Here is a 27920-nt window from a genome sequence, read left to right as displayed (position 1 = left end):
GTTTCCCACTCCAAATACATATGAAATAGCAGCAAAAGAATCTTCATTATTTTTCATAGACGGAAATTTAAAGAAAATCCTTTTCTCAGCAACGTTTATCATGGTTAGTTTATCATGACATACTGACATTTATAAAAAGCGTGGTGAAGTGCTGGAAACAGTTTCTGTTGCCAGATACCTATTGGCAGGCTTAGAAACAGGTCCCCTGGAGCCTGATGGGCAGAGGCAAAGCCTCCCTTTTGAAAGGAGCAGCAGATGGTAGTCTTTGCCATCCCTGACAGGGTAAAGCAGAAGGAATCCGCGGGGCTCCCTCCATCTGGGAAAGAGTCTGTCTTCTGAGGCCAAGCAGTCAATGTGTTTGCACTTTTTACACTTTCTGCAATGCCCTTTCAGAAGGACAACTTGTAGAAGGCTGGAAAAGTCCATCCAAAAGAACTGCACCATTTCATGTTGTTTCAGAGCAGATAGCCCAACCCCGAGAATCCCCAAGCAAAAGATGGCAAGATGGAACAGTAAGAACCTCCTGCAAAAACCACTAATTGTTTCTAAAAAAAAAATGAAGAGGTTGGTGACTGACAAACTCTGATACTTGAAAATGTTGGTGATCTTAGACTTTATTCTCCCTCTGAATCCGATCCACTCAATTAAGCTAGAAAATGCATTCATGACTGTTTCCATGGCTCCTACTTGGGAACAAGTCATTTCTGCTTGAAGATTATTCCCATTTTAAAGATCCATTTCCCATTTGCTTGTTGAACATCTGTTTTTGTGACATTTAGCCAAATCCCTTTCCTTCAAGGTTCTGAACTTGTCATTTGTCCTTAACCCTCGGAAGTAAATTCTGTGACTGGTCCAAGGTAAACAGGGCTTTACTCATAGAGCAAATGAAAAGTACTTCTCATTAAAAGGTTGAAGGAAAGCTGAACAAATTTACATGCCTTGAGTAAAACACCAATGATTGTTTGAAGTAGTGCTTCTGTGGGGGAAACAAAACACAATTTGATTATCAATTTATTGATCATAAATAAATGATCAGATATATCATAATCTGATACTTTTGACATCAGAAGTTGACTGGCTGGAGCTCTCAAGAGAAAGTTTTCCTTAAGGTTTATGATGTATTTATACTTTAATAAACTATCTTAGAGTGCATTTCATTTCCTTGGTTTAAGTTCTCATCAGTATTCATAAAATAAGTTATTCTGGGTCTGAATCTGCCTGACATTAAAAACGTATACATGGTTCTTTGTATTGTCTTCAGTTTTCCAAAATTACAGATAATTTTGTCTTTAAGCATTTTAACGGCAAGGTTTATAAAATGTTTCCCTTTTTGGTCCCAAAGCTCATAGCAGGGCACTATACAGCAGCAGGTGCTTAACCCCCACACATGGTTTACCTTTGCCACGTTTCTACTAAATGTGATCTGGTGGGTTGGCCTTACCTTTTAGTCACACCCTCACATGTCGCAAGGAGTCATAGACCAAACGTTTTTGCCTTTTGTTTCTAAATCTATTACAAAGTTTTGCTCTAAATGATGTCAGTGAAGGCACTTATTAAAGTGCCACTGAGAGCTGAATCGCATTTATGCTGCTAAAAATCATTTAATGGATGAACAACTTGGAAAAAAAGAACTCTCACCACCCACGCACATCATGCTAAAACAGGGTAACGTTTTTTGCACTTGCTTTCCTGCTTAACCTGAGAAAGATTACTGATGTCCATCTTTCCCTCTCTCTCGGCATTTCAGCTTCGTCCTGGCCAGCTGCTGAATCGTTAAGCAGTATGCCGCCCTGTCTTTGTAGTTCCCAAACCATGTGTCTCTATTGCCAACTGCACTGCACATCTTTATGGCAGTCACATGTTTGCAAAAGAATTAAAATCAGAATATTTATTTAGCCTCTTATTTTTGTAAAAATACAGAAACAAAATGGGGAGGGAGGGAAAGAAAACTTCCGTGTTCTTTGCTGTTATTCTCATCGGAAGATGCTCCATGGAAAGGAGCCCAGCAGTGGGCAGAGGCTGTGAGTCCCCGATAACGAGCGCTTACCATTTCCGTGCTATTCCCATTTGCTAGTGCACTGCAGCGGCCACACGCCTGATTGATATATGCCTGCAATGGCACTTTTCCATTTGACACTCTCCCTCTCTCTCTCCCTCTCCCCTCTCTCTCTCTCTCTCTCTCTCTCTCTCTCTCTCTCTCTCTCTCTCTCTCTCTCTCTCTCTCTCTCTCTCTGGGTCGCTTAAACAACAGTCCTAACTTTTGTGTGTTGCAAATATAAAAGGCAAGCCATGTGACAGAGGGACAGAAGAACAAAAGCATTTGGAAGTAACAGGACCTCTTTCTAGCTCTCAGAAAAGTCTGAGAAGAAAGGAGCCCTGCGTTTCCCCCAAGGTAAGCAGGAAAACAAGCGCTGCCGGCTTGCCTAGGAAATTACTTCTTTCCAAACTCAGCCTTTCATCCTTCTTGCAGACAAAGAAACAACCTTTAAATATCACTTAAATTTGCATCACTTTAATTTGCATTAATCTGTAGCTTGCTAGCCTTGTGGGCTTTTTGTTTGTTTGTTTGTTTTAAATGAACGGGTGTGTGAAGTCTGTGACAGAGCAGGAAGCGTTCCAGAGAAGCTCGAAAATATCTTTGGGATTGATTTCTTTTCAAACTCTGCGTAGTTAGCTGTAACTTTGAAATGGTTCTTCTATGTGACACTATGAAGGGGGATGGAGAAGCAGCAGTTGCTGACTTGCATTTGTGGAGTCCCATATCTTCCCCACCGCCTTCATCCCACTTACAATGGGGGCACTATTAAGGCGGGCGAGTCTGCGAGGTTAAACGTGCACTGTTTACTTTTATTGCTCATGTATGCGGCTGATCTCCTGCCAGGGCTGTGCCGGAGTGCTCAGAATGACTTCAAACAATAGGCAACATTTATGCCTAGCTTTCAGTGTCACATTGCTCTTTTGCACTCTTCTCCCATCCCGCGTTGGGACTTTGCTTCCATGGATACATTCAAGAGTGTCGGAGATGAGGATGGGTTCGCTGTAGGATTTTGATTGGGCGAAAAGTCTGAGGAAATGCATGCTGTTTGCCTTGGCCTTATTGCAAGGGGTTATTTTTAGTAGTCGGTTTGTCCCTGCAGCACGACCAACGATCCAAAGTCCAGGAAGAGACCAGGAAAGGATGCTCCTGACAGCACAGGGACCAGAACCTGGAGAAATGACTCCCACAGACACCTGAGGAATAATCAGAGGGTCCTTTTCAATTCCTGAATGCAACTTCTCTCATTAAATGAACAATTGAGCTGTAGGAGGCCGGGCATAACTCTCTTGAGGGACGGGAAGTTTGATTGTGTACAGAATGTTAATGACTCAGAAAGCACAGTAACTGAGGCTTATTGTAATGGACAAGCCCAGATAAGCCTCTGTGAAAGAGCACCCCCACACATTCTCTCTCTCTCTCTCTCTCTCTCTCTCTCTCTCTCTCTCTCTCTCTCTCTCTCTTTCTCTCTTTCTCCTTCCCTTCCTCCCTCCCCCCCCCCCCGCTGAGATTCAGGTACAAAGAGTAATCTATTTAGCAAGATGAGAATTCCTTATACCTTGTAACTGTCATTCCTAGCAGATAAGGCTATTGCAGAGCATGTTTCTCTCCATTTCTAATATTAGTGTATTCTAAGTACAAGATACAACACGGCAAATCACTTAAACACAACACTAGCAACCAGGTGCATGTGGAAACACAGAGATGCTGCAAATTCACTGGTGACTGTGGGTGTCAGCTAACTACATCAGGAACTGTAGACTGCCTCAAAATGGCATTTAGACTTCATGCAAGTATCTGCTCACTTTCTCTTCATTAATTTTACTTCTGAAAGTGAACTTGAGGGTTCTGTTGGTGAGCTTGCATTGTGGAACAGGGGGCACAATTTACGGGGATTCCCCCACACACATCATTTTCACAAATAACTAGCCTAAGGAGCTTTGTTGAATAAAAATCAGATATTCAAAGGAGTGAATTTACCACTGGTTCACTAATCAAGAAAGACCGTAAAAAATATTATGGATTGGATTGAACTGTTGTAATATTTTATGACCATTTAAAAAAAATACTGCTGTTAGTAATTTAAGTGACTGAAAACAATTTTCCTAAACTGTCATTCGGACCATTACATGAGAGTGTTTGGACACGAATGTAATGCTGTGCATCATTTCTCTTAAAACACATTTGCTTCAGGTAATGGGAGAACTGGTTGAGGCCTTATCATTATTACTGTGTATCAAGCAGCTGACACCCACAGATGGAAATATTCCTGTGGAGTTCTCAATCTTAATTTGAGTTCCAGTGACACTGTCAAGGGAAAAAAATAAATCATTTTTCAATACATTTAACTATTTCCAACTCATTTATTTTCCTGGGCCCTTGAAAAATGACTTTCTCAGAATTTGAACCACCAATGGTGTCCAGAGACCGTTACTGTCTTGAGATCTCAAAATTTCAGTACCATTGTTCTTCCTGTGTAGTAATTCATTCCATCATCTTTTAATACATATTTATTAAGCATTTGCTATGTGCTGGCACTATTCTTATCCTGATGGATACAAAGGTCAATGGGACATTGTGCCACATTTTTATCTTTGGTCTGTATGCTCTTTCCTGTTGAATCTGGGAAGAGAAATAGCATTGTCAATGGGTAATTGACAAGAACTTTCTGCTTATTGGGAACAAAATCAAATAGCTGCTAGTGTTCTAGATTATTTAAAATACTTATCAACAGGTTTTCTATTTATAATGAAGGGTTCTCCTCTCCTTTGGCTGTTTGCACTAGATCCTGAGTATATCATACTTACACAGCTAATCTGGTCCAATTTTTTCTTGGGATTGGGATAGAAGCAATTTGGAAAAAGAATAACATATCCTTCTTCAATTCTCTTGATCACCCCCTGGAAGGGAACTGTATGCTCTCAGGAGATGGGTGTGAGTCACCTCCCCAGCAGCTGGCATCAGGGCTCCTTGGTGAATCACTGTATTGGAAACATGCACAGAGGAAGATGCGATCACTCTCTCGCATCACTTACTTATCCCATTCCCTAGACTGAGGAAATCAGTGACCTCTGGGATTGGTCTAAATTTAAGAGGACCCTGGGATGAGTAGCTGGAAGTTGTTTTCTAAACCTAAGTCTCTGTCCGAGCCACACACAGCGCCACTTTCAAAGAAGTCAGTCTAATGTTTCATCACATGTTTAGGTTCCTGGGGAAAATCCTGAAAACGTCATCAACAGTGTCCTTGATTTCATTGCCTATTAGCAGAAATGTATGGTAGTTGGAGTACCTCTGACCTCTGAGATGCTTGACTCATCCCAGAAAAGTCACATCTCCTTGGCCATTGGCCTGGGTGCCCATCTTCATCTTTTTTCATGACTGTCACTTAATGACACTTTCCTGCCCAGCCAGCAGGAACAGAGGGGATGGAGAGACAGGTGGGAAGACTAAGAAGCACAAATACTGAACAATGAGAGGAAAGAAGGCCCATGGGAGGGTGGATGAGCTCCAGGGCCCAAATTGCTGTGGCCTGCCCTGTCTGTGATCAGCTGTCATTTCCTCTTCGTGTATGACACTGTGGAACATATTAAAATTTCTCTGGGATGGTATGTTTGGAATTCCTCTGATGCCCCACCTCGCAAACTAACCGGACAATAAAAGCGAGGTTGTAAGCCATTGAACAGCTGGCTGGCTATATATTTCCCCTCTTTCTTTCCCATAATCTAATACAGAAAAGAATCCTGTTAGACTGGCAGTGCCATGTCTGGGTACTTGTTTCCTGCAAGTGCTTCCTCCACTACCTCCTCCTGCACACCCTGGAATCTTCCTGGGTGGCAAGTGGCTTCTTTTCTTTTGTTCACCACTGCTCTCAACCCGCCCCCTTTTCCCTATGCCTGTTCTCCTTCCATTGTGAGCTGCTGTTTGCTCGCCTGTTTTCCAGACAGCCTGGGTCCTGTTCCATCTGGGGAGAACAGCCCATGAGGTCTCCTCATCTCCATAGTATTCCCAGGATGTCATTCTTGGCACAGGTTCTGCTGGGCCGTTAGGATATGGGGGCTTTTTGTAGTCCTGAGCCTGAACCCACTCACAGAGAGGAGCAGCCACGTGGCTCGCCAAGAGCGGGGCTGGAGTGACCCGGGTTGGCAGAGACAAGCATACCATCACAGTGACCCGGACATCTCGGCAAAGGCCTGGGGGTGGGAGTGCTATGGGAATGCATGGATGCACTTCGGCCCACATTAAGAGAAATGTGGTGATTCTGTTTCAGATTGAGAGACAAGTGACTTGGACCAAAGATCTTTTGGGCTATGCCATTCTCCTGGGTTCCTCAACTTTCTCTCCTGTCTCTCCTCCTCAGACAGAAAGAAGGAGAAAGAGGACTTTCAATTTGGCCAGCATAGGCTTGATGACTTACCAAACCCACTGCTGAAAGGGAGAACTGAGAAACCACTCCTAAGTTGAGTTCGCCGAAAATGTGTAGGGATTGAGGTGAGAAAGGAGCTGGTCCTTCATTCCTCCTTCCCTCCCTCCCTCCCTCCCTCCCTCCTTCCCTCCTTCCCTCCCTCCCTCCCTCCCTCTCTCCCTCCTTCCCTCTTCCTCCCTCCCTCTCTCCCTCTTTTCACTTCTTTCACGACTCCCCCTTCTTTCCTCTTTCTTTCTTCCCTATCTCTTTACCTCAGAAGAGCAGTTTGATTCATGAGTATCGAGCAAAAGGTACTGGACTTTTAATTAGAGGTTTCCATTTAAGACTTTCATTGTATAAAATACCAAAAGATGCTGCTAATGTCCATGGGAGTGAGAGTAATTATAGAGAAAAGCACAAGACAGTTTCTTATTCTGTTTTATTTTCTGGGAGCTTCAGATATCTTTCTTCAATTAACTAAAAATTCATTAAAAGACTCAAAAGGAAAAAAACTAACAGAGATGAATTAAAATGAGCCTTTTCCTGTTAACTTGACAAGAACAGAGGGAGAGAGAGAGAGAGAGAGAGAGAGAGAGAGAGAGAGAGAGAGAGAGAGCAATCTTTTACCCTTCACTGCCAATTCTTGGGTTTTAATATGAATTATTCCATACAAGTCCCTAGGCTAGAGCATCTATTTAAAGAAGCCTGGCAGCACGAAGAGAGAGGGTAAAAATACAACCGCTCTTTTGTCCCATCAAAGGTTTTCTTTGGGAGGACATTTAGAGCATTTCTGTGTTCCTGTCTGCCCCTGCCAGTGGCAGCATTCCAGCTGGTAGTACCCACTCCTCACTCATCAGGTCGATAACCATGAACTTTTCTGATTTCAGGAGAAAGTAAAAGCTGAGAAATGTTTTAGAAAGTCCCATGTGTGGGCAATATGCAGCAGAGGCTGGGACTGGAATGAATGCCTACTGGCTAGACTATACAAGTTGTCTGGTGAAATTCACCCCTGACACACACACATTTTCAGTCTTTGAGGAAGAATGTACCTTTGTGCTGGTGGCATTGTCTGCCCTCATATTTTCAAAGCTGCCTTCTCACATCTCTGGCAAGGCTCTGCTTGGTGTGTTCACTCTATCCCCTTCATGGGAGTTTCTATGAGCCTAGTACTTAGGTATATATTACTAAGTGTCCCACTCCCTGGACCATTTTCAGCTGTTCTGATCTAGCAGCCTAGAAGACGTTTACAATCTGGAACAATGACTTTCCTGTTAGAAGGCATGCTGACTCAGAAGATTCAAAGAATGGGCTAGTTCAGTTGGCAAGCCATCCTGAGTACTTAGAATCAGGATTTCATCCAATGGAGGTCCATTTCATCCTCTTGTCAAAATCTGGACACGAATTCTGACTGGTAGCGTGGTATAAGATTTTCATTTTCCCACAAAAACTAAGGCTTATTCAAACAATTTGCTCTCTTCCAAGGCCTGGCTATACCCCAACTTTTTCTTTTAAGCCATGATCCAACTGATTGCAGTATCCTTTATAAATGAGAGGGCAGCATGTTAAGACCAAAAGTGGACCAACTGTCAGAAAATGCTAAGGAGTGCTCTTTCTTTAGCCCAGTAAAGGTACAATAGGCCGAAACCTGGAGTCTCCTTCCATACTTTCATTCATAGGTAAGAAAAATAAGAAGCCATACAAAAAAAAGTAGAAAAGAATATTTTTTGATGTTAAATTTGGCCACTGTCATTTCTTTTTTTTTTTCAAACAGCTCAGTTTCTGAAAGAGAAAGTTTCATTTCTCCCACTCCCCCATAATGGGTTTGAAATTGCCTCCATGACTTACTTGAAACGTGATCAAACCCCCAGGGAAAAATATCCTCAAGTTCAACTTTAGGTACAAATGTAGGTGCACACATTCCTGAAACAAACATGATGAATCAAAGGAACCAAATCCTTAATCAATTTCCAATTTATCTTTAAAACTCAATTGGACACATTAGACTTGATACATTTCTGTGATTCCTTCCCCTGCCTCAATTCTGAAAATGGGTTCCCTTTCAAAATTTAAGTGTTTCTTTTGAGATTGGGTCCAAAGGCAGCAGAGTAGAATTGTGACAGGAGAACTGGCAGTGCTGAATCAAAACAAAAGGCAGCGAGAAAGCCCATAGTCCAACCACTGCAGGATGATTAGCAGCATGGGGGTGGGGGTGGGGCATGCTTTTCACATGATGCTTGTGCTAGCCAGCCTCAGCCCTTTTCATGCAGGCATGCATCCAGGAGTGTTCCGATTTGAATTCCACATTCAGTCCCATCATGTAGCAGAAAAGGCAAATTGCATGAACAACAGAAAAGACTGAGCTGCTCTTATTGTTTATTACTGAGGACCCTCTAGCTGTTAGGTGAGATCACTCCCCACTATTCCAGAACGTGGATTCCGTTCCGAAACTCTGCATCTTAGCAAGGGAATTAGTAGCTTGTATCACACTACTCACTAGTATTCTGGCTTGGATTTCACTTCTGTAGTAGGGAGCAGGTAAAAAAAAAAGTGAAACCTTCCTCTCTTGAAATTGTGATATTTGAAATAAATTTGAAAAATCTACGGCAGATTTTGGGCATCCAGAATAATTTCTCCTTTTCTTCTGTTACTAGTGAGGAGTCTATGCTGCTTTTTGTTGTTTCTTTTAGCTTGTTTGTTTGTGTTGTTTCTTTTTAAGGCAGGATATCATGTAGCCCATGATGGCTTTGAATTCATTATGCAGCTGAGGATAATTTTAACTTCTCATCCTCCTGCCCCTGCCTCCTGAGTGCTGGAATCGCAGATACGCACCACTATGCCCATTCTATTCGTCCCCAGGTCTTTATATACACTACGAATTGAGCTAAATAGCCACATCCAACCCCATTCTGCTTACTTTTATTCCTTGTGGATGAAAGGATAGCACAGAACTCAGAGTTCAGAGTCACTGGTGATTTGTGGCACCATAGAAAGACTACCGTTGAGCATTTTTTGACAGCTTATCACCATATCAGTCACAGTTCATAGTCTGCGTCTAGATTTGCAGAAATAATCCAAACCCCCAGAGAAAAAGATTTCAACAGAAAAGTGCTTCCCAATACTCTGGTAATCATTTCCAATTTGTGGGAAATTTATATCCTAGAAGTCAATTAGTTACATCAACTGTTAAGAACTCAGAATTAGTTTTTTTCATGGAAACTTAGATAAGTTAAAAAAAATGCCTAGTGGAGGATTCCACAGCTATATTCAGTGGCCAATTCTTTTGAACTCAAGTCTCAACCCAAGACTTCAGGATTGTCCCTCCCTTAGGAAAGAAGTTCTGCAGATACCTTACCAAACAGAGAGACCTATTCTTGATTCCCCTAAGATCTTATTAATTCACATCTTCAAGATGACCTTTCAGACCCAAACTTCTCTTCTGTCTTCTCCTGGGCCAGAGCCCTGCCCATGGTAGCTTAGACTGCAGTTCAGTGTGGGACTATAGGTCATTCTAAGAAAGGAACTGGCAGATAGAATTCAGCCTATAGCATAACCATCATCAAACAGAAGATGGTGAATTCCAGAGTGAATGACTACCTTTGACTGTTCTCGTCTCCTGATAAATGCATTGAATAACACTGGAGAAAATGGCACAAATTTTAAGAAAAATAGAAACTGGTTAGCTACACTCACCAATAAAACATTACTATTAATAAAACATGAGCTTGGTGTGGTGGTACACACCTATAATCTTAGCATTGTGAGGGCTGGGGAGGGTGGTTCACCCAAGAATTCAGTGTCAGCTTAGTCTACATAGTGAATTTCAGGCTATCTGGGGCTACATAGCAAGACACTGTCTAAAAAAAACAAAACCAAGATATTAATAATTTATGAACTACATTTAGTAAATCACAAGCACCAAATCAATTGGATATTTGAGAGTATTTTTATATCAGGCCACCCAAATGGCCTCGTGGAAGAGAACATTCTAATAGCTTGGCCTCCTGTTGGCTCAAGCACATTCATTAGAATGTTCTTGGAATCTTGAGTGATCATTAACTCCTTAAAGAAGAAAGGAAGTCTCGCTGTTAGATGTCTTGGGAGAGTATCTAGTCCCAGAGCAGTGCTATATTGTCTGAGAAGCCTGGGAAAAGACAGACATGATTGAGAATAGACAAAGCTGTGAACTAGTACAACCAACTAATTGATTTTATATAGAAGGAAACTGAGTCTTAGAGAAAACAAATAACTCGATAAAGCACTCGTAGCCAATCATGGAAGGCATGTTGAAGCTTGAACATCTACAGATCAGCCTTCCTTCTACTGGATCAGACAACAGCAAAATGTTCTGCAGGTTGCAGAATACAATGAAATAGTTACTCATTATTTCAGACAAGTGAATGCATAGTCTGGAGATACAGAACACTAATAACAGGTTAGCAGAGGTCTGGGGAAGGAATCATGGTGTTTCAGGTAAGTGGTAAACTGGATAACAGTGAAAGCATTCTTTCTTCACAAATGTGTCAAAGATCAGGAGCTTTAGCTACAGTCAAGCTCGAGGTCAAGTCCTCCCACTGTCCCCCCCAGGCAGTGAAACTATTCAAACCAAACACACACATACACACACACACACACACACACACACACACACACACACACACACACTTGCTTGCACACATAGGCACACATGCGCAGTTGTGGTCCATTGACTGTTGACACATTGTTGTTCCCCACCAAGTTATATTTATTCTCAGAACTTTGTTTGAACAACCTTATCTACAGGGATTATGATATATTGCTTCTTCCCCTGGTTCTAGTCCTCCGCAGCTTTTGCTTTCCCTTCCTCCCCTTACACACTTACCTGCTGCTGTGGAGCTCTATCACAGATGGCTAGTTACACCACAGTGGGAAGAACACAGCATCTTATTATAGAATTGAGGGTTATTACTTAACTGCAAGAATATTTTCTTCGTTCACCCAAGGTAGCACTATGGAGGTGACCATTGCCTCCTACTATAGACCAGACATCCTGAGATGAAGGGAGCAAGAACCACATTCTTCCCCATTGACCTTATGTCTGCATCCATAGAGATCCCCGAGAAGCTTGCATCCTTTTCATTGAGTACTACTGCTTCAGGATCAGCCCATACTTGGCTTCTTGACTGTTACTCTTGTGTTACTAGATAGAAATAATTTTAAGCCATTCACTGAGAGCAGGGGACGCTTTCTACAATCCGACATGCTGTTTACAGCTTATAAATTAAGTATCTTGGTAAAAAACATCTGACTTTTCTCCAGGGCATCTTGTTGACTAGATACCATTAAAATTTTTTGGGTTCCTGGGAAAGGGCTACTTAGCACTTTGCATTCTGAATTAGATCCAGAATTCCTGTTTTTCCAATCCTTGTATAAAGTATTATCTAGTAGCAAACTTTCTCCCATCCACACAGTTTTAATTTCCCTTTTTTTAAAAAAAAATTCTATGGTTTGGTGAACCACAACCTTATTCCTGACTCAGAGAATTTTTAAAAAATTAAAACAAATATTTGGGAGTAGTGTTTCACACATTTAACCCCAGTGTTTGAGAGGCATATGCAGGTGTGCTTCTGTGAACTCAAGTCCAGTCTGGTCTTCAGAAAGAGTTCCAGGAAAGTCGGAGACAGGTGAATCTCTATGAACTCATGGTCAGCCTGGTTTATAGAGAGAGTTCCAGGACAGCCAGAACTACATAAAGAGACCTACCTGGTCTATGGTAAATAATAAATATTTCTGTATGATATGCTGAGTTTATTTCAAAGTCAATATATTTTATTCACTTTACTAAATCTTCTCAGAGATGATGCTGCACATGCTGGACATAAATTAGTAAATGGGATGATGTATCAGTGGGGTCCCAAAATTGAAAAGGAAAACAGCAGGCTAAGACTCTTTACTTATAAATGCAGTGAATATATTTTTTTCCTCTGACCTTTATTTTACCTGATTTTGGTGATGGGAATTTAACCCTGGGCCTCAGCATGTGAGCCACACCCCTGAACCCTGATCCCTACATTTTATCTGCTAGAGTGAAAGGAAGCCCATGGTAAACGCTTAGTGAATGAATATGTAGGCTGAAAAAACAAATATTTGTTGAAAGAAACCAGGGAAAGAACATCTGCCTATTTCAGCACAGAAAACAGTTCAGGAGGAACATAGATATGGAAACACTGCCCTCCTTTGCCTCAGAAGTAGGGCAAAAACAAGGCCGTTCTTGGCACATGACACTTGTCTTAGCCTGTTGCTGAAATCACTTGGGCAAAGCCAGTGCTTTCCTCTCTGCCAGGCAGAAGGTCAGCCCAAGAATGAGCTGATCTGTGGGCACAGCACCATCTCTCACCCAGGAGGCCGCTCTATTATTTCAATGAGGATAACAGGTGGGGAAATTTGGGCACCAGTTGTTCTTTTCCACTGGTAGCATTTGAAAGGTAGCTCCAAAGTCGGGTATGTTGGCCTACGTGCTTCTCCTGCTGCAATGGCTCTGCACTGAAGTCAGGAGAACATGGCTCTGACCTGTGGCCAAGTTCAGGTCTCAGAGACTGTCCCAGAGCACATAGCACCAAGAGGACACAGGACTACTGAGTTCTGCTCTTCAACTCATTGTGGCTTGGTTGGCTGAGATTCTAAATCCTGATCGTCACTATTTGAGTTTGTTACATATGGCTTAAAATTAAAGACAAATGAATTAATTTAGTTCCAAGAAAATGCAAGAAACTCCCATAAAGCTGAAATGTCCTAGCGTGCCAGAAAGCAAGTGATCCTGTGGCCATGTTCCTCTGTGTAAGTCACTGCTCACACTGCAGACCCTGGTCTGTGCTCACCATGGCTGGGCTCATTTGTTCTCCGTTCTCGAGCTTTATTTTCATAAACTGCTCTTCAGCACAGCATTGCTGGCTCATGCAATTTGTACAGTTAAAGCTAAAGCAAAATGCAACTGAAATCTCAGCCTCTGTGGTGGTAGAGGCCTGCAATTTCAGGATGCCTTGAAAGCTCAACAGATCTACACACTGAGAATCTGTACTAAAACAAACAAACAAACAAAATTTTGGAGCTGAAGAGATGCCTCAGTGGTTAAGAGCACTTGTGTTCTCAGAGGACCTGGGTTCCGTTCCCAGTACCCACATCTCATGCCTCTCAATCATAAATAACTTATAAAGCATTTGATCACATCTTCTGATCTTCTCCAGTACCGGGCATGCACTTAATGCACATATATAAATGTAAACAAAATACTCATATACATAAAACAAACTGAAAATAAATAAGTCTAAAAGACTACTACTGCCAATAATAATAGAACCAAATACCAGTGTTGTGCTGTAAAGATCTTACCTGTGAGTTTTGAAGATTTTATGAATTCTTTGTTTATTTTCATTGTTTGCAATGCTATTTCAGTGTAAATAGAAAACTGAATGAAAATGTCATGACTTATATGATTGCACTGAAAGCAAAAATCTTAAAACTACATGTAAAGTCACATTTCCTTTGTTATTTTTCTGTCATTTTATTTATTTTTTATTTTCTATTTTATGTGTATGGGTATTTTGCCTGCATGTATGTCTGTGCACCATTTGTGGGCCTGGTGCCCACAGAAGCCAGAAGAGGGCATCAGATTCAGCGATACTGGAGTTACAGAAGGTCGTGAGCTCCCTTGTGGGTGCTCGCAATGAAACCTGGGTCCTCTGGAAGAACAGCCAGTGTTCCTAACTCCTGAGCTCTTACTCCAGTCTTCTTTGTCCTTTATAACTACTTTGGTGCTCTGTTTATCATCTCAAGAGAACAAACCAATTCACAGGGTTGAGGATATATGCTTCAGTTGATAGAGTATTCGCTGTTCAAACATGAGGTCCCCAGCGAGTGTAGACCCCCAACACCCTTCTAAAAACTCATGTCTGTACCCTAACACAGGTAATTCCCTGGTGATTGGCACTTGAGAGGGCAAGTAGACACAAGTCCACATCTTTAACCCCGAAGCTCTCTTCAATTGGTAACCACCCTCAAATGAAAAATTTGTTTTCTCCTAAGGAGTCTCACTGGGCATACAAGCCATACTTAGCGGCAGGCCCCAGCAGTAGACTGACAGCAAAATGAACTCAATGGCATATTTTGAAGCTTGTTTTGTCTCACAGTGCTTTGTCTGAGCTTTTTTTTTCCATTATGACTTCTGGGCTTGTGTTTTTATGGGATCTCTGTGCCCGAGTGTGTATGTGTCTGCATCTATATGTGGTCCTTGTGCTTTTTCTTTGGCTCTTTTCTCTGATTTGCTTGTTTTGTCCTCTTTGGTTTGTTTGTTTTTATTTTATAGTTTTTTAGATGCTCATTTGTTTTCTAATGTGAGCAAGAAAGGATGTGATTTGGGGTGGGTGGAAAGGTGGCCAAGATCTGGGAGGAGTTAGGGAGGGGATACTGTAATCAGAATATATTGGATGAAAAGATCTATTTTCAGTAAGAAAAAATATTCTTCAGCCTTGATTCATTGAGCTATTTGGCACAGGCTTGATCCATTTTAAGGAGAGGTCACTGTGAGCATGTGCATAAAGGAGAGGGGTACAAGGTTATCTGGGAACAGGCTCTTCTCATCTTTAGGATTACCCTCTGCAGAGTGAAATGGTGGTAGCCAAATGCATTGCTATTCATTGCTGGCATTTTAGAGCAGGAGGGAACAGTGTATGCTACTGCTGTCAGTTCTTCTGTCCTATAGGTGAGGAAATGAACTGGAAGAATTTAAGTGAGCTATGCAAGATGGCTGTGTCGTGACTGAGTCCAGGTGGTTCCTCAGCTAACAGGGATGCTCTGCTCTGAGATGGTCCTATTGCCACACACTTCTCCACTCAGAATGCCCTGCCCCACGCTCACAAATTGTCTAATTGCAGCTAAGTGGGTCTGAGAACACTCTATTACAGCAAAATGGATTGACTACACCACCTTGAACTTCTTATCTTGATCACATGAACACTTTACCCTGTTTATTCAGACTGTTCACGAAAGGAAGTCAAAGAAATACTTGCTCTCTGAACAAACAATCCAACTTTGATATAAAATACTTTGAAAGTTTTTCTGAAGCTTTAATTACTCCATTCCTTTGGTTTGGTATGTGTAGTCAGGGTCTCTCAATTTCCCCAAATTTTTGAAAATATTTTTGATATTCTGTGTCTTCTGGTGTAATACAAAGCATCAGTGAGGTAAATTAGCAGATTGCTGAACTCCAGTCCCTTGACCAGGAGCTATGGTTAAAAGAACAAAGCAAACTTTAGGGAAACCAGTCCAGCATAATCTCAGTTTAATGAGAAGTCTCTACTCCAGTGACCACTCTTTTCAAATTACACAGTGGGCTTCAGCTACAAAGGTTGTGCAGCAATGTGTGACTCTGTTGGGAAATACACATGTGGTGCCTTAGCCATGCTGGAGGCCAGGGATCACAATGTGGGTTTCAGATGCAGTTGGCCACTGACGCTGGGTGGCAAGGACTTAAAACAAAAACAAGATGAGCCCAGAGCACAGCAATGGAAAATTAAGTGGGTGCATATAGAGTGGAAAACGTACTCCCTCGGGCCACGGCCTGTGTTCATTAGCATTGACCTTCCTTTGCTCTAGCCCTGTAAACTGATGTTGAAGCAAAGCTTCGAGAGAAGCTGAACAAACCCTTTTGCCTTGTCAACCAAGCACAAAGATGAGACCACCCAATTTAGTTAGACTGTGGCCAGAACCATGTATTTTTAATCTCAACCATGGGCTCAAACTATTCCTGCTCTTAGGCACATAGATTCAAGCAATTAAAGTCAACATATGCTTCCACTCAACCGTCATGTCCATTTCCAAATGGTCATAAATATGTAGCATAAACACTAAGGTCGGGGGACATGAAATGGATAACAGCATAAGCTAATAAGGCTCCAGAAACCAGTGTTTTTTACCCCAAACAGCATGGGAATGTTTGACTTCATATCTCTTATGTTGCATCCATATTTCTGGGGAAAGTAATTTTTGCCTTCATTCCAGCTGTACAGTAGCCACTGTGGTGATCGGTTACAAGTGAAAGGAGCAAGACAAAACTCCAGCATACAAAGGACAATGACAACCAGAAAGCGACAGCCCCATCCTGCCCTGGCCTTGAAAGGAACTGGATCCTAGGTGGTGACAGCATTTCCAATCTATTGTCCTCTGTCGCCCTCTGCTGTTCTTCTGGAGAAGTTTCCCTTTACAACAATGAGAAATCATGTTCTAGCTGCATCCATTTCTATGCTCTCCCTGCTGGCCGTAATGGGAGATACAGACAGCAAAACAGACAGCTCCTTCCTGATGGACTCTCAACGCTGCATGAGACACCATTATGTCGATTCTATCAGTCACCCATTGTATAAGTGTAGCTCAAAGGTAAGATCAAGGTTGCTCCAAAGTCTTTGAGAAGATACCCCTTTCTCTCATTTACAGTTCCTTGTCAGGTGATGGAGAACTGTGACCAGAGCCCAAAATGTAGTTCTATGACTGGCTTGTAAAACTCACAAGGGAATCTTTCTTTAGAGTTTTCCCAGCATGCTTTGCAATTCCATGGCTGTAATGGAGCATGCTGATCCTATTGTTGGGTATCCTATGTCCCTGACTGGGAAATTTATGAGCAATAATATTTATTTTCAATAAAGAAAAACAGGGGTTGGAAATAGGGCTCAGTGGGTAAAGTGAGGATCTCAGTTTGGATCCCTAGCACCCATGTAAAAGAGCTGCCATGGTGGTACACACCTCTAATCTTAGGTCTGAGGAAGCAGAAAAAGGAGAACCCCTGGGGCATGCTTCCTAGTCAATCTAGTCCAGTAAATGAGCTCCAGCTTCAGTAGGAGACTTTGTCTTCAAAACTAAGGAAACAATTGAGTACCAAACCCTCCATCGACCTCTGACAGCCACAATCACCTTTGTAAAAATGCACACATGTGCAGGAACATACACACACACCTCACACACACACACACCTCACATATATACCACACACACACACACACACACACACACACACACACACATACATGTAAGAAGAAAGAAAAATTGAGCCTCCAAGTTATCATAATTCCTTCTACTTGCATCAGCAACAAAAAGAAGCGGGGAAAGTTGAATAAGATTTAACAGTGGAACACATTCTTGGAGGCTCCTCAAACAGTTTTCTGAACTACTCAAGAACAAGCTGTGTGGTCTAAACCTTCCTCCCTGTGCCCCATTTATATTAAAATGACTCCAGAACTAAAGATGACAATTCAGTTGTTTATCATTTTATCTTGCTTAGCAGTTTTGTCTTCTTTGCAGTGGGTAGAGTGTTTCTTGCACAAGTCATCTATGTCTCAGTGCTGAGAAGAGGTGTTCAAAGTACTAACACCTAAAAGACCACCAAGAGTGGCGGCCATGTAGACCACCCAGAAGGCAGGCACAATGTAGGACAGAACGGATTCCAAATTAGAGTTCTCCTGACTATCATTGCCTCAGCCACATGCACTAAATGTGGCCACGCTTAGTAAATAAGACTTTGTTTAGCTCTACCTCAGAGGATTTTCACTTTAGTCCTGAGACTAAAACAGCAACAACAAAACCCATTGAAACATTCTCATATGTTAAGTATTTTTTAAAATTACCCATATAAATAAGAATTTTCAAAACACTATAAATAACTAGGATTAAGGTCATAGAAATAAAACTCTCCACCCTCCATTTCAAACATGTCTGCGTTTATGCTTTCCATAATTTACATGATTGTAGCCCAAGGAAGATTTCTTATTTTAGTTTGAGGAGATAAGGGTTTGAAGGGATCAAAATTTAAGTTAAATCAATTTCACCATTGTATTAATAAGACCTAGGACTGTAGGAAAAGAAATAGAGGTTTTTCCACTTAAGAAAATATCCTGGTTCTTATTTATACTTGAGGAACAAAAACTGAAGAGAAACAATTAGATGCTGAGCATAAAGTTTCCTTCTTGGAAATTGAGAGCAGGAGCTGGTGGAGCTGGTAGGGACTGGGGTGGGCACACTTGCTTAGGGTTCATTTCAGCACCACAGAAGCACAAAAAGCAACAGCAACAACTAAAACAACTCTGAGGAAAAGATAAGAGAAACAATTCTATAACCATGCTTGCTCAGAAATGACTTCAGAAGAGACAGCACTCATGTTTACTGTTTGTTAGCTCATGGACGATTGCTTTCTTTGTTGAACTGTTCTTTATAATCATGTTTCTTTAAAGGAGAGAAAAATAATTCAAATTTAAGAAAGTGTCATTGTGATGAAAGGGAGGATAATAGAAAATAGTGGCATCTATAAAAAGTTGAGAGTGGATGGTAGAGCACTTGCCTAGCATGTTTGAGATCCCAAGTTCCATCCCCAGAACCAAAAGAAAAGTTGAAAATAATCCCAAAAGAGTGGACAAAATGACTTATGATAGATGGAAGACTATCTTAGCATGTTAACCTAAGAGAAAAGTTCAAGGAAGAAATTCCATTAACTCAAACTCCCAGGATTTGAGCAGAACTCTTAGAAACAACTTTTAGTCTATTGCTGTTCAGCTTTGCTTCTTCCAGAATGCCACCATGCATGTCAGTGTAAAACTGTGATAAGAGAAAAAAATGGTTGTCATTTCATGGAAGCAATCTGTTTTCCAACTTCCCAAATGACCCCAAATATAGCAATAGTTTTATGTAAATGCTGCTTGTAATTATTAACCTTCCTTCCTCGGACACAGAAATTTGTCTGGCAGAGTTTCAGTTACCAGACCCTTTCTGGATTAGATTTTCTTTATGTATTCAGGAAGAAAATGATTTTCATTTGGAAATATTATATAGTTTTTAACTTTTACAGACTTAGGCTGATATTCTCTCTAATGAGTCTTGTAGCACAAATAATAAAAACCCAGAGACAGAAATTGGGGTTCAACCTAAAAATCAGAAAAACAAAGGACCCAAAGCCACTAGGGAAGTCTTACCTCTACCAAGGCTAGATGACTGCAAAACAAAGCTTCTCTCTTGTCCCATTTTATATTCCCTTTAGTGCTGGGATTAAAGGCATCTGACTCCCTAGGACTGGGATTAAAGATGTGAGCCTCCACTACCTGGATTTGTTTCTGCACTGATCTTGTGTAGCCCAGGGTGGCTTGAACTCACAGAGATCCCCTGTCTGGCATCCAGAATATAGATGAAATCTATGTGTGATCAAAGGAAAGGAATGTACTGCCTTGAACACCTAACGTGTGTCAGTCACTTCAATACACACACACACACACACACACACACACACACACATATATATATATATATATTCATTGTCAAGACTCCTGTCATGCTGCCATGTAGGTATTATCATTCTATCATTCCCATGGTGCAACAAAGAAAACTCGCAACCTAAAGAAAAGAGAAATTGGGTTTATTGATGCCACATGATTTGGGAATGGCAATATTTTCTTTGTAGAATTTATTTCTCTGAAACTGGCTCCTCATATTGAAGAAATGCAGTAAGAATATAGGAGCTATCATTTAGAATTCAGGCCTAGGTGTCTGCATAAGTGTTATACTTTGCAATTTTTTTTCTAGAAAAAAAAAAGAAATAATGGGCAAAGGTTTTCTGAACAACTTTCATGGGACTTTCTGTTCACCATGGCCCTGAACTTTTATTGCCCAGTTTTAGGTCCTGTTAACTTTCTCCTAGCAATTCAGTAAAGAACTAAGATAGACTCAGCAGGAAGACTAACCTACTAAAAAAGACAGAGTAGCCACTGTTTAGATTATACCCAGTGTCTTTGTTAGTAATGATATCTCATGGGATTTAGTCCAAAAGTGTCTGGAAGTGGCAAACCATTTCCATTCTTCCCAAGAAATCACATTTCCCTGAAATTCTGTGGAAAGGTCACAAAGCAAACAAGCTTAGGATCTGTAGATAGAAGAAATGGGCTGTCTGTAAAATGGCAACGGATACTAAAGCATCCCAGGCTTTAAGGCAGTAGAAATCTGGTATTCAGTTCTTGATTCACAGCTTTCCAAATGAGTGATTTCAGGAAGGCAAATCATTGTTTGGTGCCTCAGTTTCCTCCTCTGCAAAAGGAGCTGTTTGCTCAAGGACATGGATATGTATGGCAGCAATGGTAATATTTGTAAAGCAACTAGCACAGAGCCTGTCATATAATAGACCTTTAATAAAGCTGTTACGATACTGATGAAGAAGTTGTAAGCTAGACAGGTGTTTCAACCCACTTTTCTATTTCAGTCACTACTAAGACTTCCATAACTGCTGGGATTCCTGCAGTATTAAAGGATTATGAAAGTGAACTTCCCTATGACTCTGCTGGTTATGGGAGGGGTGGGAAAGAGCAGAAGAGCAAAGTAAATGTAAGCCTTTGTGCTGGGTGCTGAGAGAGAGGATGAAACAGAAGCAGACTACTGGCTATCTTCACCAGGTGAATGGAGGAGGTGCAAGGGTGAGCTCTTGACTCCTGATCAGCTTGTATTTTTGAGATCCTGGGTTGGCAATGTGAACTGGCTCCGTGGGTGTTTGAAGCTCAAGTTGTTGAGAAGTAGGGGGTGGTGGTCCAAGGTAATGGAGTAGAACCAGGTCCTAAGAGTGGGGTGAGGGACAACCACTCTGGGCAAGATGAGACAGCAGACTGTGAGGAAAGAAGGAGCTGAGTTGAGGAGACCAAGGCTGTAAACGTTCCCAGAGAGAAGGTTTCTCGTGTCAAGGACTGAGCTGCAGGATTGGGAAAGAGCTGCTAGAATCCCCAAGCCCTATTCTGTTGCTGCCCATGAGGTTCATAGGAAAATGTATGGGAGTTAGAGATATGGAGTTTATAACATAATTGATCACCTGAGAGGTGTGGCATAATTTTGAAAATAAGAAATTTATACTGATGGCTACTACGTGCAGGCATCACAAAAGTTGTTAGAGACAAAAATAATAGGGGAAGAAGACAAAGAAATGTTTACCCCTAATAATGCTTCAAGAGGATATAGGAAAGGGAAGTATTCTGGATGCAAATGTCTCTTCACATCTGTTTGATTTTTGGCTTGTGTGACAGTAACAGACAGCAGTTGGTGTGATGTGAGTTCCCATCCAAATCTTCAAGTCTCACCCCTATGCTACTTTGTTCCCCTGGTTGTCATTTTGTTGTTGACCTCAGCCTGGCACAGGTGACCCTTTAAATATTGACCCGGGTTCCTAGAGATGAGCTGAACAGTCATGTTTTGATGTCACTGGTAAAGGAAGGTGTAGGAAAGTGACATTTATGGATCTTGTTCCTGGTATATATATTGAGATTATCTGGAAGAAAGACATACCCAACTCAAAGTTATGAAACATATTTAGAAGGTTAAAATAACAGAAAAGAATGTTTCTGGACATGTTCAGTTCTCACTATAAAGGTGAATTTACTCTCCTTCCTCTGTCCCTCGCTTGCTCTCTCTACCTCTTCTCTCGTGTGTGTGTGTGTGTGTGTGTGTAATAAGGAGGCTGCTTGTTGGTTCCCGGCTGCTTAGCCCTGAAATAATCACACAGAAACAGTATTAATTAAATCACTGCTTGGCCCATTAGCTCTAGCTTCTTATTGACCAACTCTTACATATTAATTCAACCCATTTCTATTAATCTGTGAATCAGCACGTGGCTTATTGGCTAAAGTTTCATCTGGCTCTGGCAGGGCTACATGGCTTCTCTCTGATTCCATCCTTCCTTTCCTAAGTATTCAGTTTAGTTTTCCCCCGCCTAGCTTTGCTCCACCCACCCTGCTCTGCTATAGGCTCAAAGTAGTTCTTTATTCATTAATGGTAATCACAGCATACAGAGGGAAATCCCACATCCTGTGTGTGTGTGTGTGTGTGTGTGTGTGTGTGTGTGTGTGTGTGTGTACTGACAACACCAAAAAGAAAACCACTATTTCTTTCAGTGTTTGGAAGAGGAGACCCACAGAAAATGTATAGGAAGGTTTTCATTAGACAAAACCAAATGAAAATGATGTTCCTGGGAGAGTAAAGACATGCACAAAGGCAGGAGGCAGGAGAACTGAGGGCAGTCGCATGAGCTCTTAAGTAGTTAAGCTCAACTTTAACTGGAGCAGGGAGCGGATGATGAGAACAGCTAAAAGACAGGAAGTACTTGACATGTGGGACAGTCACGGTAGGTACTGACTATACATCTCTGTTCATTCATCTTGTGTAGAAACAGTACATGAGAAACAGGGACTAGGCCCACTGAAGGTGGACCTAGGTCCTTCCATCCTGGAGATCTTGTCCTTCACTGTAGACTGGGCATGGAGCATGATATCCTGAAAACTTTTAGTTTAATCACAATTAAGGTAGCTTATCTTCAAGTTGTCCTGTATTTCAGACTTGACTATTTTATGGACAGCTAATATCCTGATCAGTTAGGGCCATATTTAATTCACCATGTATGTCTTAGTTGGATACCCCATGCTGTCTTTGACCCTTTGTGATTATTCTTGTTGGAACAGGTTTGTTTTATCCACCTAGATCTCTAAAGACTTCATTTTGGAAAGTGGTTGAATGATTGCTTTACTCTCCAATAGGTAATCTGGATTAGGGAGCAGCAAATTTTATGCTGTTTCAGTGTGAGACGCAACTTTCCCCATGTATTGGCAGATACAAGGAGGAGAAAGTGGGGAAGTTCTAGGACTCTCAGAGAAATGGGGTAGACACCAGAGATGGGCCAGGTATTGTTTATCTACAGCATAATCCTCTCAAACCTGTTTGCGATGATGTTTATCTTGCCTGTCAGTTTGAAGAACAGACAGAATGGCAATAAAAACTTTAATAGAATCAAAACAGCTTACAGTAGCCATTTTCTCTCTGCCTTTGTGACCTTGCAAAGAAAGTAATATTAGACCAATCCAGCTTATTCCTCCCTTAGTCCTGCTAGTTTTTTTCTGCTACTATCTCATAGTTTCTTCATGTGTGTGAATTAATTGTTGAAATTTCTCCCAGTATTTCCTCAGATAATGATGTTAGCAATCTTTAACTATCAGTTTAATTTTGCCCCATAGGATGATGTCAGAAGTCATCTATAGTGAGTCTTTAATATTAACTGCTAATTGCCAAAATATTATAAAGTTCTATATCACCAGGGATCAAGTTGCCTTGGCCCATCTCATTCATGCCTCCCATACCTAGTATTCCAGGATCATTGAACTATATGAGCTGCCATTTATCTTTGTGGGGCAAGCTCCTGTCTTAACACACATTCAAGGCATCTTTTCTTTGGGTTTAGCTCAAACTTTTTGGGAAAGCAGAGAAAATGAGCCTACCTGCCTACTGTTATAATTTAAAGTAAGCCTGACCGGAAGAGTTCTTGCTTATCCCTTTATCTCCTTGCACATCCACTTGCTATCTTTAACCTGGACATGCCAAGGAATGTGTTCAGCATCTTTCCTTCTTGAACTATGACCTTAAAGCAGACATGTTTGGGAATCTCTTTCTTATGCTCAGTGTGATCAGGAATATGCCCACATTTAAAGTGCTTTCCAGTGTGAATACACATAGACTCCCATAATTAACCTCCAGACTTCCTTTGTTTGGGAAGGACATTACTTCAGAAATTTCCTCCTGAGTTTCTTACCTTTACTCTTAAAAAAGCGAATCAAAGAATCTTTTGGCCATCTCCTTAAGTTGTATGCAAAATGTTGAGTATGTACATTTTCCTGAGGATAATTTTTATACTTTTTAAACAGAGTCTTTCATTTTTAGATTTATTTATTTTTTTCTTCACGTGTATGTGTGTGCCTGCTTACCTGGATGTACGTCTTCTCAGGTGTCTGAAAAGATCAGATGTTGGACCTCTCTGGAACTGGAGTTACAGGTTGTTGTGAACCATGTGGTGTAGGTTCTGGGAATAAATCCAAATCCTCTGTAAGACCAGCAAGTGTTATTAACCATGGAATCAGCTCTCCATCCCCTTAGTTAGTCTTAATAGAGTCTTACTATAAAGAACACACAAGCTCTGACAAAGCAGCCCAAACCTCTGGAAACGGAGAGGGTCAAGGTGAATTTGCTCTAAATGACTCTGAAGATGCTGACATAAATTGTATAAATGACAGGTACCTCTTTAAGGTATAAGCTCAGGTATAAACTGTCAGGCCCACAAATGCATCCTATCTCTACTTCTCTTTCTTCTAAGTTACACCTAGAATATTTCTTCCAAAGCAACACTTAGTTTACTCATTTTTCTTCTACAGAGACTACACTCCTTCTATTTAGTTTTTTTCCCACTGGACCCCCCATTCTATCATTCTCTGTTTGATCCTGGATTTCAATCTGAAGTGACTTTCTGCTTGCTGTTGTTGTTGGTAGAATTGCAGTACATTTGGGCAGTGGTAGTCCTCCATCCTTCAGGAGAAACTCATTTTGTACTCAGATGCTTATTTGATTTTGGTTTTGGAGGCAAGGTGGTAACCCAAGCTAGTTTTGAACTCATTTATGTACTTGAAGATGGCCTTAAACTCCTGATACTTCTGCCTCTACTAAATGCTGAGATTACAGGTGTGTGTCACCATCCATGGTTCATATGGTCCTAGAGACTGAACCCAGACATGTGGGTGCACTAGGCAAGTACTCTATCACCTGAAGTACATCACCAGGTCTGCTCCTGAATTTTTTTATTCACACCACAATGATACATCTTCTTAATGGATTCTAAGCCCTCACTACACTTCACAGTCACCAAAGGAATCTTGAAAATCATGAAAGCTCAGGCCCTACTATAGAAGTTAAATTCAAAATGGTTTCAGATGGGGTAGTGTTGAATGGTTTCCTATCAATCTCCAGGTACTGAGGATTGAACATAGAGCCTTGTGCATGCTAAACAAGTCCTCTACTGCATAGCCACAATACCTTAAATACATTTTTTAGGTTTACCAATAGATTCTGAATTGCAGCCACTGGTCTGACCCAGCAGTAATCAGACAGGAGTGTTAGAGTCTTTCAAAGGATAATGTGCTAACTTGAGATTTGGATACCTGCACAGAGTAATCACCTCCCCTTATTTCTCCAGATGGTGCTCCTGGCCAGATGTGAGGGGCACTGCAGCCAGGCATCACGCTCTGAGCCGTTGGTGTCCTTCAGCACTGTCCTCAAGCAACCTTTCCGTTCCTCCTGTCACTGCTGTCGACCTCAGACCTCCAAGCTGAAGGCTTTGCGTCTGCGCTGCTCAGGGGGCATGCGACTCACCGCCACTTACCGGTACATCCTCTCCTGTCACTGCGAGGAATGCAGCTCCTGAGGCTTGCTGCTGAGTGGCTTTCTGGCTGGGACAACCACAAGAGCAGTTCAACCAGCCAGAGTAGGACTGGCAAGAAAAGAGTTAAGGCAGATAAATATGGAGCGAATCCCACAGGATTGTGCATATTCTAGTCCTAAAGACTCAATGTGCTTTCAATGGAGAGTGACTCTGGGAACTCGTCTTTCGTTCCCATCTCCTTTCCCTGAAAGAATTTCTTTGGTTACTTTTCAGATTCAGGCATTTCCCCTGTTGACTCTGAATGTGGTTTAGTTTTTGACAATTCTGCATTAGTGGGAAAATGTGGGGCCCTGTGCAAGAGTGTGTCAGGCTGTCCCTATTTGGTGCATATTAGGGAAGAATTTGCTCAACTCTTCTTAGGAGATCTTCAGTTGTTTTTCACCTTGTCGTTTTGGTCTAAGAGTTGCCTCCGAAGTTTCAAGTTCCGAACTGACACCAAGTCCGTGGATATGTTTAGTGAGGTTTATTCACAGCTAGCTAATACTAAAATAACTAATAAATGGGTTCTTTTATGTGACTGTGGAGCTCCTGACAACTATAGTTCTTCATAAATGACTTTGGGGATATAAAGGTGGCATAAGGAATTTATTTTCTGGAGGCCTTTGCAGGTAAATGATGCTAAACTTTTGTGAGGAGGTAGGCTTTCAAAGACACACACACACACACACACACACACACACACGGATAGATACAGTACTGACTCTGGAGAAGGCATAAATTACTAGTGGCATGGGAATACGCCATACTCATAAGTAAGTAGGAATCTATTCGTGGGTATGCAAAAGCTTCAGTCATGTCTTAAGCATCATTCTCCAGCATCCACCTGTCTACATGAGGCTTGTTGCCATAGTCGTGGCGTAGATTATCCTCTGACAATTTTGTTCCCATATATTTTTGGTCATTGAGGCTCAAATTTTGAATTCTCCCCATGTTTTGAAATAAAAATAGAGTACCTTCAAATTTTGGCTGTATAGGTATTATTATTTCTTTTTCTTCCTCCTCCTTCTCTTATAGCCTTCTGTGATGTAGACATAAGATCCATGTAACTACTGTTTGGACATCTCCAAGGATATGATGGAAGTAAGAATAATTCGAAGGAAATTGAATCCCAGGATGCATGATGGGAACTTAAAATAAAAAATCAATATACTGTGGTGGGTGAACTTGGTTGTTGGTCTCAAATTTTAGTACAAAATATGATGTATTGTGGCTTCCTTAGGTACTATTGTGTGAAATAGAGATAACACATCCCTATTGATCTCTTCATTTTTCTCAAGAAAGATTGGATGCCCATAAGTCAGGTCAACAGAAGCAGCAGGACAAAGTTCACAAACAACACTGTCACTCTGTGCTTCAAACCTATTGATACTACTTTGATCTTCCTCAGCGCTGCAGGAAGTGTGGCATTGGCATGCATTATGTATACTACAGGCACCTCAATGTGAACTCCAACATGAAAATTCAGTTTCCAAAGCAACCTTGATAGCACACTGTCTTGACTACCCAGAAATGACAGCACTCCCCACTGTTAACATAGCTATCCCATGAATTATGTTTCCTGCAGAGATGGTGATTTTCTTCTCTCTTTGGTACTACTTCCACACAATTTTATGAAAGCCTGTGGGATTAAATTTTTATTCATGGCTTTGAAACAGATTTTTTTTTTAAATATTTATTTATTTATTATGTATACAATATTCTGTCTGTGTGTATGTCTGCAGGCCAGAAGAGGGCACCACATCTCATTACAGATGGTTGTGAACCACCATATGGTTGCTGGGAATTGAACTCAGGACCTTTGGAAGAGCAGGCAGTGCTCTTAACCTCTGAGCCATCTCTCCAGCCCTGAAACAGAATTTTTTAAAAGGAAACTTTAACTTGATTTTAACCTTTATGGTGATGGAGTCAGCCAATTCACTGAATTGGAAGATGTTCTCATCCTGAAAGCAAATTTAAATCGGCAATTTGGATCATTATATGAAGAGAAAAATTGTCACGTGAAAAACTAAACTTAACACTGAAAGTTAAGTGGGTATCTAAACCTCTTCCTTTGTTGGAGATAGGGTCTTGCTATATTTCCCGGGCTGGCCAGGAATTTTATACCCTCCTGTCTACCCAGCTAAATGGTTACAATTCATACCAGATAATGAAAGAATTCATTGCTGGCCAGACTTGTGGATCTCTTTCAC

General features: G+C 41.3%; 1 protein-coding gene across 2 annotated transcripts; it reads left to right on the top strand.

Annotated features, from left to right (window-relative positions):
• Positions 1-2008: 2008 nt before the first annotated feature.
• Positions 2009-26691, top strand: Ndp (norrin cystine knot growth factor NDP). Of its 2 annotated transcripts, none has more exons than XM_048461577.3 (3): positions 2009-2392; positions 16470-16844; positions 25486-26691. In XM_048461577.3, exons 2-3 carry the CDS (start codon positions 16677-16679, stop codon positions 25711-25713), a joined length of 396 nt encoding a protein of 131 aa, XP_048317534.1. In that variant the 5' UTR covers positions 2009-2392; positions 16470-16676; the 3' UTR covers positions 25714-26691. The 2 variants fall into 2 exon arrangements, with proteins under 2 accessions (XP_048317534.1, XP_085540523.1); XM_085684397.2 differs by lacking the exon at positions 2009-2392 and adding an exon at positions 6391-6523.
• Positions 26692-27920: the final 1229 nt, after the last annotated feature.

The sequence above is a fragment of the Myodes glareolus genome, chromosome X, assembly GCF_982192425.1.
Source record: "Myodes glareolus chromosome X, mMyoGla1.1, whole genome shotgun sequence".
Taxonomy (NCBI): Eukaryota; Metazoa; Chordata; class Mammalia; order Rodentia; family Cricetidae; genus Myodes; species Myodes glareolus.
The sequence above is the reverse complement of the archived record's forward strand: the minus strand, read 5'-3'. Positions and strand labels throughout refer to the sequence as shown.